Source organism: Artibeus jamaicensis, unplaced genomic scaffold, assembly GCF_021234435.1.
Source record: "Artibeus jamaicensis isolate MK-2021 breed Jamaican fruit bat unplaced genomic scaffold, CSHL_Jam_final contig_354, whole genome shotgun sequence".
Taxonomy (NCBI): domain Eukaryota; kingdom Metazoa; phylum Chordata; class Mammalia; order Chiroptera; family Phyllostomidae; genus Artibeus; species Artibeus jamaicensis.
The window spans coordinates 4006125-4024668 of record NW_026521803.1 but is presented as its reverse complement, the minus strand read 5'-3'; the positions used below and the strand labels follow the sequence as shown (position 1 = coordinate 4024668).

The window sequence follows — 18544 nt, the reverse complement described above, 5'->3', positions numbered from 1 at the left end:
AAGATACAAGCATGAATTTAGTTTGACCAACATCACTCTTGAAATTTATAGACGTATAGTGTCAAAATAAATAAGCATCTCTTGTGGTTTTTGTTTTTATTTTTTGTATTATTTACCCTACACTTATCTTTTTAAAAAATAGAATTCAAAAAAATGTAATATATAAAATGAAAACAAAAACTTCAGATGTAAATAAAGTAACACAACCTTACAGCAGCTGTTAAGGAAGAGTGGCAATGCAAATGTGTGTGCATTACTGAAGTCACAGAGTAAGAGCAAGAGAGAACTCCAGCTGGAATGAGGATTACATTCACACAGCTTCCTCTTGATTTAAATATGCATGGCACACTGAATGAAGTCATCACCTGGGAAATTCACAGCACCTTGCTGAGCATTCCTTCTTCAAAAGCTACCTGTCAGAGCTCAGCAGCTTGACACAGCAGGTGACGAAGTAATCATGAAGGTGATCTTTCCGTAAGTGCTGTATGGTGCTTGTATTGTTTTGCAATTGAATTCACGACCTGGAGACTCAACCGAAATCCCATTATTGTCAGGGCCTTCTACAATTCTTGAGGATCCACTATTCTACACTATTGCTGTCAAACCTGCTGAAATGTTGTCTCCATCCATTCAGTACAGACCAAAGTTCTTTTAAATTCACTGAAATCTAATCCGACAGTCTCTATCCAACATTGAAACCATAAGCAGACAAGTCTCCAGGTTAAAAGGTTTACAGCCTCCAGCAATGCCTGACTGTGTCAGGCATCTCTGCAATTCATCAGCATCTATTTGTCCATATTGTCCAGCTACTGCAGCAAAGCAACCATACAGTGGATGCTGAGTTTGTCTGGGAAATGTAGGCCCTCAAGGAGCCCCTCCAAACCTGCCTGGGTCATACCACCGCTGGTGCCAGGCTGCCCGGGATAGGCCATGGTGCAGACTTAGTTTTTATTCCCCAATCCATTTCAGTCTTTTGCCCATAAAACTATCTCATTTTTAGTTTTTTTTATAATTTAGTTAAGTAAATAGAAATATAGTCACCACTTTTTCTTGTATTTGTCATTTGTATTATTTCAATTTCTATTGAGAAGTAACACTGTGCTTTTCAATAACTATTCCCAGCTAATGTACAGCCATGATCTAAAAGCAAATACCATGAGGGTCTGACCCACCGCTCGCCATGAATGTAGAACAGTCATGTGCTCTAGAGAGGGTGGGGGGTAAAGCATTGAGAGATTTACATTTTTTATGGTTCTTATCTAAAGCACTCTTTAATTTTTACCTATTTCTGACTATTTCAGAAATCAATTTAACCAGACTGGATTATGACCTATTTTTAAGCAGGAGTGAAAGAGTTTACTCCATAATCTTTTAGAAATTATATTATGCAGGACACTTCTCCATGGTATAAGGAGATCCCTTATGCAGGGGTGTTGAACTTGTTTTCACCAGGGACCACATGAGCCTCATGGTTGCCTCCAAAGGGCCAAATGTAATTTCAGGACTGTGTAAATGTAACTGCTCCTTAACTAGGGCCAAGGAGCTCGGAGCTGCCGCCAGGCAGAAACAAGGTGCCAGGCCAGATAAAACAAGGTGGAGGGCTGGATTTGGCCTGCGGGTCTTGTGTTTGCCACCTGTGCCTTATGGAGTCTAAGTCTGCAGACTGAAAATTGTCCAGGGCTTATAAAGATTAGTCTTATTATTTACAAAGCAGCCTAGAAACCCACATCTCACTCCAATTTGGGGACGGTCCCTGGGGTTTACTAGACATTTTATGGAAGTTACCTTTCTCATTCGAAGTGCTTCTGATTTCTCATTTCATCTAGAAAAGCTGCTGTGGGAAAGGTCAAGCCTGTTGCAATGGATCCCTTGGCCTTCCAGAATTCAGAGATCCCTGGGGAAAGCTCAGCCACGCCCCACTGTGTGCAGAGCTCCGAGAGCACAGAGCCAACATTTCACCTCCAAGCTCAGGGAGGTAACAGCTTGTTCCTGCTCTACCTTCCGCTGACTCATTCTATTTCTACTCTCTTAAAGGGCACGCCTTCCTTCTCACAGCATGATCCGCCTGCCCATGGAAGATCATTGTCATTTGGGTGGTATCTTGTATCTTTTAAACTTGAATTTAACCTGCAGAATAACCAGACAAATAATATTTTCAATGTGAGTAAAGCACAGGAAGCAGAAAATAAATCACACCTTTCTGGGTCGAGGTTAGAATGTCTGTAAAAGGGAGGGCTTGAATTAGATGAGGTTTTGGTCTCCTCCTGCGTTAACAGTGCACAGTTCTATGCATCTACAAATTGCTGATTATATGAAACTGGTATTATTGGAAGTGAGATTCCCAGTTCTTTCTCTGCTGACGAGCTGCTCAATGACAGCAGTGAGGCTGTGGCAGGAGATTGGTGCATGGTGAGAGCTCTCTCCTGGGACTCAGGGTTTATCATTGGGATTCAGAATATAATTCAACTGCCTTTTAAAGAACTAATGGTTTGGTGGAAAGAGGAAGGGTTTACAGGAACAAGTATAAAAGACACATGGACAAAAACTAGGGGGGATGGTGGAAATGGGAGGGGGGAGGGCTGGGTGGGTGGGCTGGGATGGGAGTAAAAGACAGAAAACTGTACTTGAACAACAATTAAAATTTTTTTAGTTAAAAAAAAGAAAAGGCAAAAAAGAAAACTAATGGGCTTTTCTGCTTTCATTAGATTTTTCCTTTGACTTCCTACTACTGTATAGGAACTAATGTGAATTCCCTTTTTTTTTTTTTACTTAAATTCTGGAAGACAAATCCCAGAATGTTGTACAGTAAGTCTTCATATAACAAGGTCAGTAGGTCTTGGACACTACAACTTTAAGTGAAGTAGCACGCAACAAAATAAATTTTTACCACAGGTCAATTGATATAAATAAAAGTTAAGTTCTTACAGCATATTTTTGGTCACAAAAACATCATCAAATTTCTAAATAAAGAGCCAAAAACTTCTAATATCAAGCATTGAAATAAACATACACTTAAGAAAGATTAATAAAAACAAGTAAGATAATGATTTTCCAACTTGCTTATTCCAGAGCAGGGTCATGGGCAGTGTCTGACTACCCTGGCAACTCAGGGTACTAGGCCCACCTTGGACAGGACACCCTTCCATCACAGGGACACTCACACGCACACTTGCTCAGACTGGAGCAGCACAGACGCGCCAGTTCACCTCACACAAACATCTCTGACAGGTAGGATAAAACTGGAGTACCTGGAGAAAACCCACACAGACATGGGGAAAATGTGCATCTCCACATGGACTGTGGTTCTGGCTGAGAACTGATTAATTTTTTCTCATCAATGTTATAATGAAACAACATTGAATGAAATGATGTTATTTGAGGACCTGCTGTATTGATTTTTAACCCAGTATATAATATATATCGAGTATGAAGATTTTATATATATATAAATATAAATATATATTTTTCCTTATGTATAATAATAATACTTTTATTTAGAGAAGAGGCCATAAAACTATCTCTGGAATACAAAACCCTGATATAATAGCAGCTTTTCAAGCAAACTTATTTCCCACAACAGCCTATTGGTTCAGTAGTTTTACATAATTCAGATTTAGCCATCTGAATCTCATATGGCTTTCGATCTCCATACAACTATGGTTATTTCATGTGTTTTTCTCACTAAGTATCATGAAAAGCAGTAACAATAGGCCAAAGTACTTCACTGGAATCTTTGAGAATGGAGAAGAAACAAATAGTTTTATCATTATCATACTGGTAGATACAGTCTCAGAAGATCCACCGTATACCGAGTATCTACATGGATCTTTCTGCAGCCTCACAACTCCATGGGACCTTAGTAGAACTGAAGAGCTCTGTGAAAATTGGTGGAGTTTTGAATTTAGCGAAAATTAATAGATTCCAAAATATGACCATTGCTCACCACATCCTTTCTTACTGCACATCACCAGCTCTTGCCTGGACTGGCTATCCTGCCTTTTTCGTGCCCCACAGTCTGTTCTCCCATCAACAGCCACAAAGATCCAGAAATAACTTAATTCAGATCATGCCTCTCTCCTGCTCGAAACTCTGCCGTGGCCCCCCCGCTCCACCCCCCCCCCCCACCCCTGTTAACTGAGAATAAAGTCTTTACAGCAGCGCACAGGGATCAACGTGATTGGCCCTGCTCTGTCCATTACTCTTCTGACATCTCTTCCTTCTATTCTTCCCTCACTGGCTTTGATGCTATTCTTGTTGTAAGTAAGGCCTTGCAGTGGCTGTTCCTGATACCCGGTGTACCTTTCCCCCAGATAAGCTCATGGCGAACTCCCTTAACAACTTATGTCTTTGCTCAGATATCACCTTCTCAATGAGGCCTGACCTCCCTGTCGAAAATTGCAGCCTGCACCCCACCCCCCATTCCTGATATCTCTCACCCTACTCTAATTCTATTGCTCTCATGACATTTATTACCTTCTAGCATAATATACAACTTAACATCTTTCTAGAATTACATTTATTGTTTATGGCTTATGTCTATGTGGTAGAATATATGCCCTGTAAGCACACGAATCTTTGTCAGTTTTGAGCAGTAATTTATTCTGAGCACCTAGAGCAGTGCATAGCACACATGAGGCAGTTGGTAAATATTTACTGAAGGAATAAACAACAACACCTAAACCTCACTGAGTGTTCCCCACATGACAGCCATTGCACTGAATCCTATGAAGATTATATCTTTAAGACCTCCCAACTGGAGGAACACTCATTTTTCTCATTTGTCTAATGAAGAAACTGAGAGGTTAATTAGCTTATTCAAAGTCATAAGCCCGATTGCAAGTACAGTAGTCCCCTCTTATCCAAGGAGACATATTCTACGATGTCCAGTGGAAACCCTATGTATACTATGTTTTTTTCTAAAATATACAAATCTTTTCACTTAAAGGAAGCACTTTATGGCTTCTCCTTGGCATAGTGACTGCCAGCATCCCCACTCTTGCTCTTTGCAGTTATTATTAAGTAAAATAAGGGTTACTTGAATACAAACACTGCAATACCAAGAGAGTCAGTGTGATGACCAGACATCCACTAAGTGACTAACAGGCAGTTATCGTGTACGGTGTGGATACACACACAGAGGATTGATTCACACTTTGGATGGGACAGTGCAGGGCAGTGTGAAGTTTCATCACCATACTCAAGTGGTGTGCAACTTAAAACTTACAGATTGTTTATTTCTGGGACTTTCTATTTAATATTTTGGGGCCAAGGTTGACTGTGGGTAACAAACTGTGGAATGTGAAACTGAATGAGTGAGGACCACTGTATACATGGGCTTATTCAACCCCAAAAGCTATTCATTTCCTATTATAACCTCTGGGAATGGATATGTGGAAAACAGACACTGAACTATGCCAATGGCTGAGATCAAGACACAAAAATGTCCACAAGGCAGTAGATTTCTTTGGTAACGTCTTTTGCAGCTACTTTGGAGTGGGAGATGAAGCAAGTTTTCAGGCCCCACTCAGACTTTCTTATAACCAGATCCACCAATAAAAGGTGGGGGTTTCTGTGTTAGTGGTCTCTATTTTTAGCACTGGTATCTTGTATCTGAATTTAGAATTAGTCTGAGCATTACCATGTTCTTTGCAAACTCTAGTAATTCCAAAAAAGGTTATTGTTAGGATAGTAACAGAGGAGGCAATTAACTTGACAAGAGTGTAGATAAGGAGCACAATTTAAAGTTAGGCAGACTTTCCTGGGCAAGTCACTCAAGTCCCAGTTTTCTCATCCCCAAACTGCTATCTTCCAGAGTCCCTTGTGAGTCTCTGTTTGGTTCTAAGTAAGAAGTTAAAGAACCTGTAAGGTTCCAAGCTTGGCATTCATGAATGTCCTAGGACTCTTTGTCCTGGAGTTTGTTCCTGTCTATCTATTGTTCCTTGCTCTAAATCTTGGTTATTTTGTGTTGCTCAGTGGCTTCTCCAGAAGAAGGGAAAAATAAAAAGAAGCACAATGAAAACCCATGTATTGATGCTTCAAGAAAAATCTGGTGGCAGTGTGGTCAAGGAGAGTTGCTGACCACAGCTGGCTTTGGAGTGGGGAACTTCCATGACAGGGTAGTTTAAATCACTGTTTCACTACTTCTTAGTGTAACAGAGGTCATTTAACCTTTTTGGTCTACAATTTTCTCTTTTCTGAAGTAAATACTTCTCAGGGCCAATGTGATGCTGTGTTAACTGCATCATATGTGCTCAATTTTAGTTTGTTTAGAATCAGATGATTAAATGTCCTCCATTACCGCAGAGGGTTGAGACAGCTCTGAAGCCCTCTATCACCCAAGAACTGTCCTATGTTGTTCACTGGTTTTTTAAAGTTATTCATTCCTACTTACCAAATGTAACAAGATATTTCTTTTATTACTTCCATTTTAATGTGTGATCCAGCTTACTCAAAAGAACAGAAGGTAACTTGTTTTCTATAATACCACATTTTCTGTAAACATCTGCCTTATTTCATCTTAAATCCTTATAAGATTGGCATTAGATAAGGAATTCTCAGGTCACACACTGGGCTGTTTGGTATATATGTAGACTTTCTGGTGTAGTGGTTCTGACCATTGTTGACTCACAAAAGTTCCCTGAGAATTTGATGAAAGCTACAGCCCTTCTCAGAAAAAAAATTCTCATCTGTGTATAATTTTTCACATAACTTCAGATCATGCAAGACTGTTGAAACCTCTTTAAGAATGGAGGTTGAGAACCCTTGCCTGATGTTTGCAAGTGGTCATGAGTGCCATTTCTCTTTCAATTCCTGATAGTATTTGTGGATTGCTAGTATAATACAGTAATTTTGTATTATTTTGTCTTCCTGAACTATTTTCTTCACTTTAGTTTTTTCCTCATTGTGACTAATAATACAGGCATTTAGAATAAGCCTCCAGAATTTATTTTATAACCACTGGCTCAAAATGCAATTGGTAACTGATCTGTGCTATAGCCACACTGACGCTGAGTGAGCCATTGTTCTTAAGACAGAGGTCAGCCAGCTCCTGAGCACAACATAGATCTCCATAGTTTCCACGTTAACACTAGACATCTAACTACAAAGCAGAGGCTAAAATTAGATCACACCCTATGCTTACATATACTCCACAGAAGTGCAGTTCCAACCCTAGGGGGTTCATTCAATCAACAACACTGTTGACCATCCAGAGAGAGATCCTTCATTTAGCAGGAAAAACTTGCTCCACTTTGGAAAAGCTAAAATACAACCTATAGGAATGAAGAGGGTTTTGAAATGGTCAAAGGTGCACCTGTTAACTCTAGGTCTAGTACAAAAAAGACTAAAATATTCCCAGAATTAGGTAAGCATTTTCTTCCCTTTCTTGTTTATAGGTCAACATGTTTTTACCAAGAAGTTTGAGTTGTGCAAACATAGCAAACTGTTAATAAATACCTATGTACATACATACATACATAGCAGGAAGGAAGAACATCTGAGGTTGACTACAGAAAAACAATTACAGTTCCATTCCCTATAGAAAGTGTATTATGTGAGACTCTTTACAGCTAAATGACTAAGCCTTTCAAAGATTATATAGAGCAAATGTCTTCTAAAAAAACATTAAAATTTCCAAAAGTTCAATTACTAATGTTTGGTAGGTGTATCAGATCAGATTATAAATAAATATAAATATTGCACATGTGGTTAAAAGAAGGACTTGTGTAAAAGTAAAATAATTTTAATATAAAATTTAGCAATAGAGTTGAAGAAATAAAGAAGTCAAAAGTACAAATTCATTAACACTGTAGATTCTACAGCACTGGGAAAATGAAATCACAACAGAAGGAATTACATTAACATGAGATGATAATAAAAATACCCATCTCCTACAGACTCAGCACAGATAGTCCAGGAAAATGAATATTTAAAATACAACCCCCTTTCTTATAAGACAGCTGCTTTCCCACATGGGTTATTAAACGTATCTGTGGAACATTGCTCAGGAGTTCGAAATGATGCTGTCACATACACATGGTATTCATTCCTTCCGACTTTCCTTTGCCAGGCAGTTCACTTGAAGCAAGTGCTAAAAGAAATGGATTTCACTTGGTGACAATATTTCCATATTTGCAGCCAATTCGAGGTCCTAATGAATACCCAGTGGCAGAATATGACTCATGACAGTGAGACTGCAAAAAGATCTTGTTCCATTTTAAATGGAATCTCAGAATGTTGACATCATACATTTCAGGTAAACCCCCTTGGACTCTGGCTCTGCTACTGAACATAGCAGAGGCTCCCAGGAGGTCGCTGTCGGAGCCCATGAAAGGACAGCCATAGATCAGGTGCTACTTACTCCCATAGGAAATCAGGAATCTGCCTTCAGAAACCTTCCTCACTTCTGTTCATACATACAACTGTGTCATTTCCTCCGTAACCTTTTAAACTCCCAGAAATAAATGCCTTTTCCAGATGTCCTAGTAGCTATTTTGTGGGCTCAAATTTTGTAAGACATAACATGTTATTATGTTTATAACAAAAAATGTGACCAATGTCAGATGCTCTGGAGAGAATTTAAGGCAACAGGTGGTTATTTACCACATAGCCAGAAACTTTAACGTGTTGAAATTCAGCAATTCTTTCTGAGGACTATAGATAGCTTTTTAATAAAACCACACACTGAATCCCCATGAAACTTTCTTTCTGAGTATTGAAAAAAATGAAAACTAGCTTGGACCTAGAAAGTAAGTATCTGCTCAGCAGGCTGGAACAACAGACAGAGAAGCCAACTGCAAAATCACAGGAAACATTTCTCCCCAGGACACTGCTGCTACAAAGTGTCATGGTAGCCTCCTTCCTTGAGTGACTACAGACCCACTGAGGAGCTTTCTTATCTAATATAAAAGTCTATGAGCAAGTCTGCTATTTGAAATTCTTTCAGTAAGAATGAGACCTTGCACTCTTGCCTGAGAGGTCTCAGGAGCTGTTGACACAGAAAAGCAGCTTGATCCCCAGCCCAGGAGCTGAGTCCCACACAAGGGTTTTCTTAATAGGACAGCCCACACTTCCCTCAGCTTACTTTTTCCTCCCAAAATAGATAAATAAATAAATCAAAACAGCACTCTGGGCTCACTTTGCAGAACAGACTTGCATCTAGATTCCACTCTTTCTAGAATCCTATAGTTACTCTCTCTTTCCTCGACCTTGTTTCCTCATTGCAATGGGCTAATTAACCTAATTTTGTGGGTCTCCAGGTTTGTTCCTGATGTTCTTAGGTTGACTGAGTGAGATAGGGTGTGTTTTAATAAAATGCTCCAGCTCAAGAAAATATCTGCTGTTTGAATAACAGTTCTGCATTTCAATATTGTCTTTCAGATACTGAAAAAATAGAACATATCTTTGCTGTACTTTTGACTCCTGCGACCTGTGAATTTTAAATTCCCTACTGTCTTCTCATCTAAGTAAAACATTCGGAAAGCCAGGAAATCTGTTGTGAGTGTTGAAATGGTATTTTCTGGGTCTGCTGCTGCGAATGCACCTGTGCCAAACCATCTCTGTTTCTAAGAATCAAGCCAGACTCCTCAGCATGACTGGGAAGCTCTTCGTGAAACTTAAAAGAGCGGGATGAAGGGAAATAGGTAGGCGGAAGTCCCGGGTCTCCCAAATACACTAGCTTTCTGCGCTCCGCACCTATTATAAATGTAGGAATACCAGATTTAGAAAGAAAAGAAGACATGTGAGAGGAGTATGCAGAGACTACCCTAAGGTTGTCTCTGCCCTAAAGTTCAAGGCTGCTTTTGACATACCCGTGGGAGTAGCCATAATCGTAGGCTGAGGCGGCCTTGCGACTGACTGCAGACGCGAAGGAGGACTCGGCCGCCCGGTGCTGGTAGGAGGCCTCGGCCGCCTGGCTGAAGGCCTGGGATTCCTGGCGGTGCGCCGCCGAGGAGCGGCTGCTGTAGGCCGCGGAGCCGTGGGTGTAGATGGCAGAACTTTTCTTCTCCTGCTCAAGGTACTGGCTCGTGGTGGTGCGAAGGTCCTTGTTATAGTAGCTGCGGTCATAGTGCTGCTGCAATGTCTGATAAAACGGCAGAGACATCATGGGCCCTCAGGGAGTCAGGCAAGCTGTAGGAAAACAATAATGTTCGAGTGAATTAAGAAACAAATCTCCAGAATGAGTCATCGAGACCGATGTGTAAATTAATACTCTTATCTTTTCGAGAGAGTAAAGGAAAAATGATATGAAATTGAGTTTAACCAGTTAATCAACTTCCTACTTCATGCCCAGGTGTGCCCCTTCCTGCCCTCCCTTCCTTGTGCAGCGTTCTCTCTCCTTCCTTCCTTCCTTCCTTCCTTCCTTCCTTCCTTCCTTCCTTCCTTCCTTCCTTCCTTCCTTCCTTCCTTCCTTCCTTCCTTCCTTCCTTCCTTCCTTCCTTCCTTCCTCCCTTCCTCCTTTCCTTCCTTCCTTCCTTCCTTCCTTCCTTCCTTCCTTCCTTCCTTCCTTCCTTCCTTCCTTCCCTTTCACTCCCTTCCTTGTATGTATATATACTTTACAAAGTTTCCCCACCAGAGCTATTGCGCTTTTCCTCAGATCTTTCATAAAATGTATTCCTAAGTTTCCATCATTTTATTCTGATGGAGGCATCATCGGGGAGAACAGGTAATGATGGAGCCAATGTGGTTTTGGTTCAATAAATAATGACTGAGACCTACTATGAGCATAGTACTATTGCAGCACAAGAAATACAGAGATGAACAAAACAAACACAATCCCAGTCCTGATAACCTTATATAGAAACATATATTGTATTTCAGGAGATAGACAATAGAGAAAATAAATAAATGATAAGGTACATTAGAATGTGTTAAATGCTATGGAGAAAAATAAAGCAGTAAAGGGGGATGGGAAGCAATTTTAAACAGCTTCACTGTTAAGCGACATTTGAGCATGAGAATATCTGGGAGAAGCGTGTTCCAGATATTAAACCATTGCAAATGCACTGGGGTGTGGGCATGCTCGTTATACTCCAGGAGTAGCTGGTAAGCCAGTGAGGACACCTGAGGCATGAGGTTGCAGGGAAGGGTATAGGAGATGATGCTGTGGGGTGGGGTGGTAGGCAAAGGGCACATGATCCTACAGGCAACTCTAAGAACTTTGTCTTTTTTTCTGAAAAGACGGAGAAGCCAGCAGAAGGTTCTGAGCTGAGAATCACTCTCGCTGATGCTGAATAATAGACTGTTGAGGAACAAGAATAAAAGCCAGGAGACCAATGAGAGCTGTTATGAGCTAACTTGTATTACCCAAAATTCATAGGTTGAAGTCCTACTGCCAGTATTTCAGAATGTGACTGTATCTGGAGATAGGGTCTTACAGAAGAAACCAGGTTAAAATGAAGTCATTAGGGTGGGTTCTAATCCAACATGACTTGTCCCTGTGAAGAGGAAATTAGGACCCAGATATGTACTTCTTGTGATGATGCACAAGAAAACAACCATCTTCAAGCCCCCAGTGCGGGGTGTGGGCGGGGGGGAGGCTTGCCTCAGAAAAAAACCAACTCTGCCACACCTTGATCTCAGATTTCTAGCCTCCAGAGTTGTGAGAAGGTAAATTTCTGTTGTTGAAGCCACCCAGACTATGGTTCTTTGTTATGGGATCACTGACAAATTAATGTAAAGACCATTGCAACAGTCTAGGCTAGAGATGGTAGCGATAGCAGCGGCAGTGTGAGAAGTGATTAGACTGCACATGTTTTGAAGGTAGAACCAATACCATTCGCAGAAATTACTGGATTAGGGTGTGATAGAAAGAAAGGAGTGAGAAATGACTCCAAGGTTTTTGCTTAATTGCAAGATTGCAGTTGCTATTAACTGAGTGGGGCAAGAGTATAAGAAAACAGCAGTTCAGGATGGAAGAAGAGATTGATTTAAGACATTTTACATTTGAGATACCTATTAGACATCCTAGTGAAGATGTTAAATGGGAAGATAGGGATGTGATTTTGGTGGAGAGGGTAAAGGTACAGGATGAAGACCTACAATTGGAATTCACAAGTTTATGGATAAACCAACCCCCCAAAAAAACAAAGATTAGAGTGAAAGTAAATGTAAATGAAAGTCCTAAGACTGAAATCTGGAGTATGCTTATGTTATAAAATGAGTTCTATCAAATCTCACAAACACTTCAAAAAGGTATAGTGTCAAAACAGAAAAATTTGCTCTATTAAGAATATGAAGGTTTCTGCCCTGGCTGGTGTACCTTGGTGGATTGACCACCGGCCTGACAACCTAAGGGTCACTGGTTCAATTCCCAGTCAGGGCACATGCCCGAGTGGTGGGCCAGGTCCCCAGTGAGGGGCATGTGAGAGGCAACCACACAATGATGTTTCTCTCCCTGTCTCTCACCCTTGCTTCCCCACTGTCTAAAAATAAATAAATAAAACATTTACATAAAAAGAATATGAATGTTTTTAATTCTCTAACATAAAGAAGAAAGTCGGTAATCAGTGTATCATTTGCATTGTGCACTTGAGCTAACAGTTCTACTGTAAGTCAAAGATTTGTTTGCTTAGAATAGGGAGGAGAGACTTTACATTGCATTAGCTTTCCCCAATAACGTACCCACTGACAGAAGCCTATCAGCCACACTGACAGCCCCGGATGAAATAATAGTTTTATGGAGCCCCTACCTCACTTTTTAATGCTTTGGTGCATGTTCTGAAATGTTATTTTTAAATTTTATGAGTGATTGTTGTGAGGTAGTCATTTTTTCAAGTCTTTTAAAGTTCTACATGAGAAGTGAATCCTTCTAAATTTGCCATATTTTTGTCAAGTTTAAAGCTACCTTTTTATTTAAACTATTTTAAAAGTCAGCATGTATTCCCTAGAGAAGAAAGTCCAGCAAACTTCACTCTAGAAATATTTCTCTTAGGGTTCATGAAAGATATCAGCCTACATCACAATTCTCAAGAGGAAAAAAATAGCCACTAACAAGCAACTTTGCTTCAACCCTTAAATAGATTGCTGTTTTATGTTCTAAAATATACACAATTATCATGCATAATGAATAATTATTAGATAAATTTTCATAAAACAAAAGGACTAGAATATATTAATATAAAAGTATATTATGTTTGGCTGTGTAAAGATATTATTTAGGTAAGTTTCTGTTATGATACATGCTACATTGAAACATGGCGAATGTTATTTGAATGAGTTCAAATAAATTAAGAATAACCTTCCCATGTATTATAAGCTAAATTCACAACTCAAATGACTTAAAATGCTATTATTTTCACAAAATAAAATCTTTAAATATCTCATCTCATTCTATTTTCTACTCTACTGTATTTCTATTTTCTTCCAGTATATTCAATTTTAACAATACTTAATATTCTAAGTATATAGGTAATGAATTACAAGTAAACAGGCTTGGCTTTAAGTGAATAGAACTGACTGTCACAGCTCTGACCTCTAGAATGAAGGTACAACCGCCACCTCTTGAAGTAAATGCAGACTATCCCCAACGTATGACAGCTAGAGTATGTGTGGGGGGCGGGGAGGAAGATGGTTTGGTTGTCTTCTTTTCCTCTAATACCTGCATTTTCTGCTGGAAAATAATTTGGGAACTTAGGAAGAAATACTAATCCTGACACAACACTTTTGTACAGGCATTAGAGGCCAAAAGCTGGTAAAAATTATTCACAGAATGTGGGAACTTCAGGATCACAGCGTGTGGATCTATGTTGCTCTGAAATACCGCTTAACCATTTTCAGGTTAGAAATGTCATAATGCACTCCCACATCTACCCACATGGCATTGTCAGAGCAAGATCACCGAATTAGATGCTAGTGACTTCAGAGTTAATTCACCTCCTTTTGGTCTAATTTGTAATCAGGGACTATTGTAAGCGTGCAGAGGATTAAAAGCACATGAATTCCTGTCGCCTCGTCTATTCTGGATTTCAACCAAACCACTGACTTACAGCTTGGAAAGAGTACCTAACTCACGCTTCCAGTTCCATCTGAGACTGTTATTATATTCCTATAGTTCCAGGAATGGTAGCTTAATTTAAAAAGAATACAGTGAGCTGGGAGAATAGCTGTGCCAGCAAAAGCTGGCACTCTGTTGCTCTTGTCTTCCTTCCCAGAGGCTCCACTTTCCTATTTCTCTGCTATTCTGGCATCTCTGAGAAAACTGCTGAGCTCAGAAGAATGAAAGAAACCACACACACCATAGTGCTGTTAAGCACATAAAATATCAAGTGCATTCTTCTGCCTCAATGTCACACTTACCAGTTTCCAAAAGAGTGATGATGGTGGAAATGTTCCGATGTGGCTGTGGAGCTGGATGAAAGATAAAACACCCACGGAGGTTAAATCCAAGAAAAAGTTAAGAGGCAGGGCTAAAGACAGGACCCTGGGGCCAGTTCAAAAATAATGCATGTGGTCAGGCAGCAGAATGTCAGAGCCACACAGCCAGCCTTTTATGGCAAAGAAGGCAGATAAATATAGCAGCAAATGAGGAGGGTAGTCCTAAACCGAGAGGAAAAGAGAGGCACTGGCTGGTAGCTGCCTCAGTAATGTAATGATATTAATGCCAATCAATGGGTCTGGCCTACTTAAACCAAATGTAGGATTTATATTTGGCTAGAGGAGCTATTTCCAATATCACTTTATCACTGGATATTTAAAAGTGCAACAGAGTGGTTTGTGTTGAGAGCTAAAAATAAGGGTAGTAATCTGATTCCCCGCATGGACTTCATGGAATTTTAATGCCAAGACATGTTTCTGGGTGTGCTGTTCATAACACATGTAGAGTACATTTAAAAGACACAAGGTGAAGAAAGAGCTTGCAGCTAACTAGAAGCAAAACAAGCAAGAAGTGGGTTACACATGGAAGCAATTGTGGCTTGATACAGTCATGGTTTTTTCCATTTCAAGAAAATTTACAAAGTCACAGCTTCAGGTTTGAATATCTGACTCCCTATTCATTTAAGTAAAGCCTGTGAGAAGCAAAATGTTTTACTTTCCTGAAGGCAAAGTAGATTCTATCTAACAAAAGATTTTCTTTCTTTGTGTATAACTAAGGAAGAGGTAGTAAAACCTGGTAGTTAGGGCCCCTGCTTTGGATTCATACCAGATGTAGATTCCAGGCCATCGATGGCACTTAATAGCCATATAACCTCAAGCATTTTATTTCTTATCCCTAACCTTCATTTGCCTTTCTTATAATATTGGGGTAATAACATCCAAATTATGGAACTGCTGTGGACATTAAATGCGATAATACAGAGAAAGATTTAACACAGTGATTGCCACAGAATAAAGACTTGGTAAATGTCAAATTATTAACTGACAATAATAATTTAAAAGCTCAATTTTCAGATTTATGTATTGAGCAGCTTATGTTCTGATAGTGCTATTATATCAACTAAAGACAGATCACTTGCATCTATCAAAATACTGAAGAAACCCAATATTGTAGTCTGCTTTACAAGTACTTCCTTGATGATAACGACAGTTGATGTGTTGCCAGAAGCTGTGGTAAGCACTTTACATACATGACCTCAGTATTTCTTGAAATACCCTAAAAGGTAAGTATCATCAACTTCATTTTCTAGCTGAGGAAACAGAGGTTTCAAGTGGCCAAATCATTTGCCAAAAAGTGCATAACCAGTAAATGACATAAATGCAGTACTTGTACATTCAGAAATATTTGAGTTCTAAAGCTTGTGAACTTTTTGTCATGCATTGCTGTGTGTCTTTGCAGTGATATTTGGTTTATAATAAGCTAGATATTTTGAAACAGTTTTTCAGGTGCAGTATAAGCCTCTACTTATAACTGATGGTCAGCTTGTGAGCTACCCAAACTATATGAAAGAATGTCTTCTACTTAGTTCTCATCAAATTCAACCTGGCATTTCTTTCTGTAAATACACTTCTTGTGAGTGTGTATATGGACATATTAGCTTTCTGGAATCCATGGGAAAATTTCCCAAGCTTTTTGTCCCCCAAGAACTCATTTGTTCTCTAGACATCCAAGACAGAATGACAGTGTGCTGCCAAACATTCCCATCAGCCATTGGAATGGTTCCCAGTGAGCTCTTTTTCTAGAGAATGTGACAAATTGCTATAAATCTTCTCAAAGCAAAAAAAGAGGAAACATAAAAATAAGAAATATAAATCATCATAATAATAGTGAATATTTAATGACCAGTTGCTATATGCTAGGCATTAATGCTGTTTTACACTATCTATTTGATCATCATGCACATAAAAACTTCTTATGGGCTATGAAATTGAGATTTAGAGAGAGTCACATAGCTATTGTAGAATGTGACAGAAGATTCAAGCCTATGTCTGTTCTACACAGAGCCTAATCTATATAACATATTACACTTGTTTTCAACCATTTAGTTGTGTGTATCTGTATATGGATGCATACTTGTGTATTATAATTAGATAGAGAAGGAAACATGTGCCACTAATATACATTAGAAGGAAGAAGTATCACCAAAGAAGAGTTTTAGTTATATTTCCTATGAAACATACTACTATTTATTAGATAAAAATGTACTGGGTTGGACTTCCGCCAAAATGGAGGTGTAGGTGGAAGCACTGTACCTTCTCGCACAACCAAGTTTAAAAACAACAAAGTTTTAGCAACAAAAACACAGCCAAACCACAGAAAATTGAACTATACAGAAGTCTGACAACAACGAACCCTTCAGCCAAACCGGTAAGAGGGGCAGAGCCAGCAGCAGAGCGGGGTCGGGCAGGAAGATCCACTGGACCTACCCGGGTGCGCGACCCAGGTGTGCCAGCAGCTGTGGATGAATCCCAGGTGTGGAGAAGCGGGCGGACCCACTGAGGGCGCAAGGTGGTAGACCCACTGAAGGTGGACCGTGGTCACACATTAGCGCACAGATAAACCGGTGAAGGAGCTAGTGGTGGTGAGATGGACCTCACAGGCCCCATTGGTGGAAAGCGGCAGAGAGAACCACCATTGTCCCTCTTTGACCCTGCCCCTACATACGGCGTCACAAACCAGCGACCTGGGTGGCCCCACCCTGGTAAACAACTAAGGCTCCATTCCTCATACGTAACAGGAACAAACAGATCAAAACATGGCTCAAGAACAACTCAGAGCCCCAGAGCCGATAAATCTAAGCAATGAAGAAACAGCCAAACTTTCAGATGCACAGTTCAAAACACTGGTAATCAGGATGTTCACAGAACTGGTTGATTTTAGTCACAAATTAGAGGAAAATATGAAGGCTAAACTAATTGAAATGAAGGGAAATGCACAGGAAACCAATAGTAATGGAAAGGAAACTGGGACTCAAATCAAAGGACTGGACCAGAAGGAGGATAAAAATGATCAAACAGAAAAGAATGAAGAAACAAGAATTCAAAAAAATGAGGAGAGACTTAGGAACCTCCAGGACATCTTTAAACGCTCCAACATCTGAATTATAGGCGTACCAGAAGGGGGAAAGGAACAGTCACCAGTGGAAACCTTATTTGAACAAATAATAAAAGAGAACTTCCCCATTCTGGCAAAGGAAATCCAGGAAGCTCAGAGAGTCCCAAAGAAGTTGGACCCAAGAAGAAACACACCAAGGCACATCATAATTATATTAGCCAAGATTAAAATGAAGGAGAGAATCCTAGAAGCAGCAAGAGATAAGGGGACAGTCACCTACAAAGGAGTTCCCATCAGACTCTCAGCTGATTTCTCAAAAGAAACCTTACAGGCAAGAAGGAGCTGGAAAGAAGATTCCAAATCATGAAATCCAAAGACCTACATCCAAGATTGCTCTATCCAGCAAAGCTTTCATTTAGAATGGAAGGACAGATAAAGTGCTTCTCAGATAAGATCAAATTCAAGGAGTTCATCATCACCAAGCCCTTATTATATGAAATGTTCAAGGGACTTATCTAAGAAAAAAAAGAAGATAAAAAAGATGAACAGTGAAAGGACAGCAAACTCACAATTATTAAGAACCACACCTAAAACAAAAGCAAACTAAGAGGACAGCTAGATCAGGAGCAGAACCATAGAAATGGAGATCACATGGAGGGTTAGCAACAGGGGAGTAGGAGGAGGAGAAGGGGGAGAAGATACAGAAAATAAGTAGCATAGACAGTAGGTAGAAAATAGATAGGGGGAGGGCAAGAATAATATGGGAAATATAGAATCTAAAGACCTTGAGACACTTGGTCATAAACTAAAGAGGGGGAATGGTGGGGGAGGGGGTGTGCAGGATGGAGAGGAATGAAGGGGGAAATAGAACAACTGTAATGGCATAATCAATAAAATATATTTTTAAAAAAATGTACTGGGTTACAAAGTACCCCAGATGTAAGACATAAGGCTACAAATATCAATAGATTAACATATTTACTGAATTTTGATCTGTGTTAGGAATGAGAGAAGTCCATACTCACTTGTGGAAAAACTAAAATATAATTTATTTATTTACACTCAGGATCCTAGTGATAGCCAAAGAGTTTATTTCAAATAAACATGCAAAATTGA

At 39.7% G+C, this 18544-nt stretch overlaps 1 protein-coding gene and 1 pseudogene across 3 annotated transcripts in view; both read right to left on the bottom strand.

Moving 5' to 3' along the window:
- The window catches only part of MYOM1 (myomesin 1), a 158284-nt gene that overhangs the window by 126836 nt on the left and 12904 nt on the right, over positions 1–18544 (bottom strand). For 2 of the 3 annotated variants that reach the window (XM_053664246.1, XM_053664248.1), the window contains exons 1-2: positions 14296–14469; positions 9810–10128 (exon numbers count right to left, since the gene is read on the bottom strand). In XM_053664246.1, coding sequence (XP_053520221.1) covers positions 9810–10105 — 296 coding nt within the window. In that variant the 5' untranslated portion in view covers positions 10106–10128; positions 14296–14469. Of the gene's footprint in view, positions 1–9809; positions 10129–14295; positions 14470–18544 lie in introns of those variants that run through there. The other variant, XM_053664247.1, reaches the window with a different exon arrangement.
- Positions 331–932, bottom strand: LOC119042375 (sorcin-like; annotated as a pseudogene).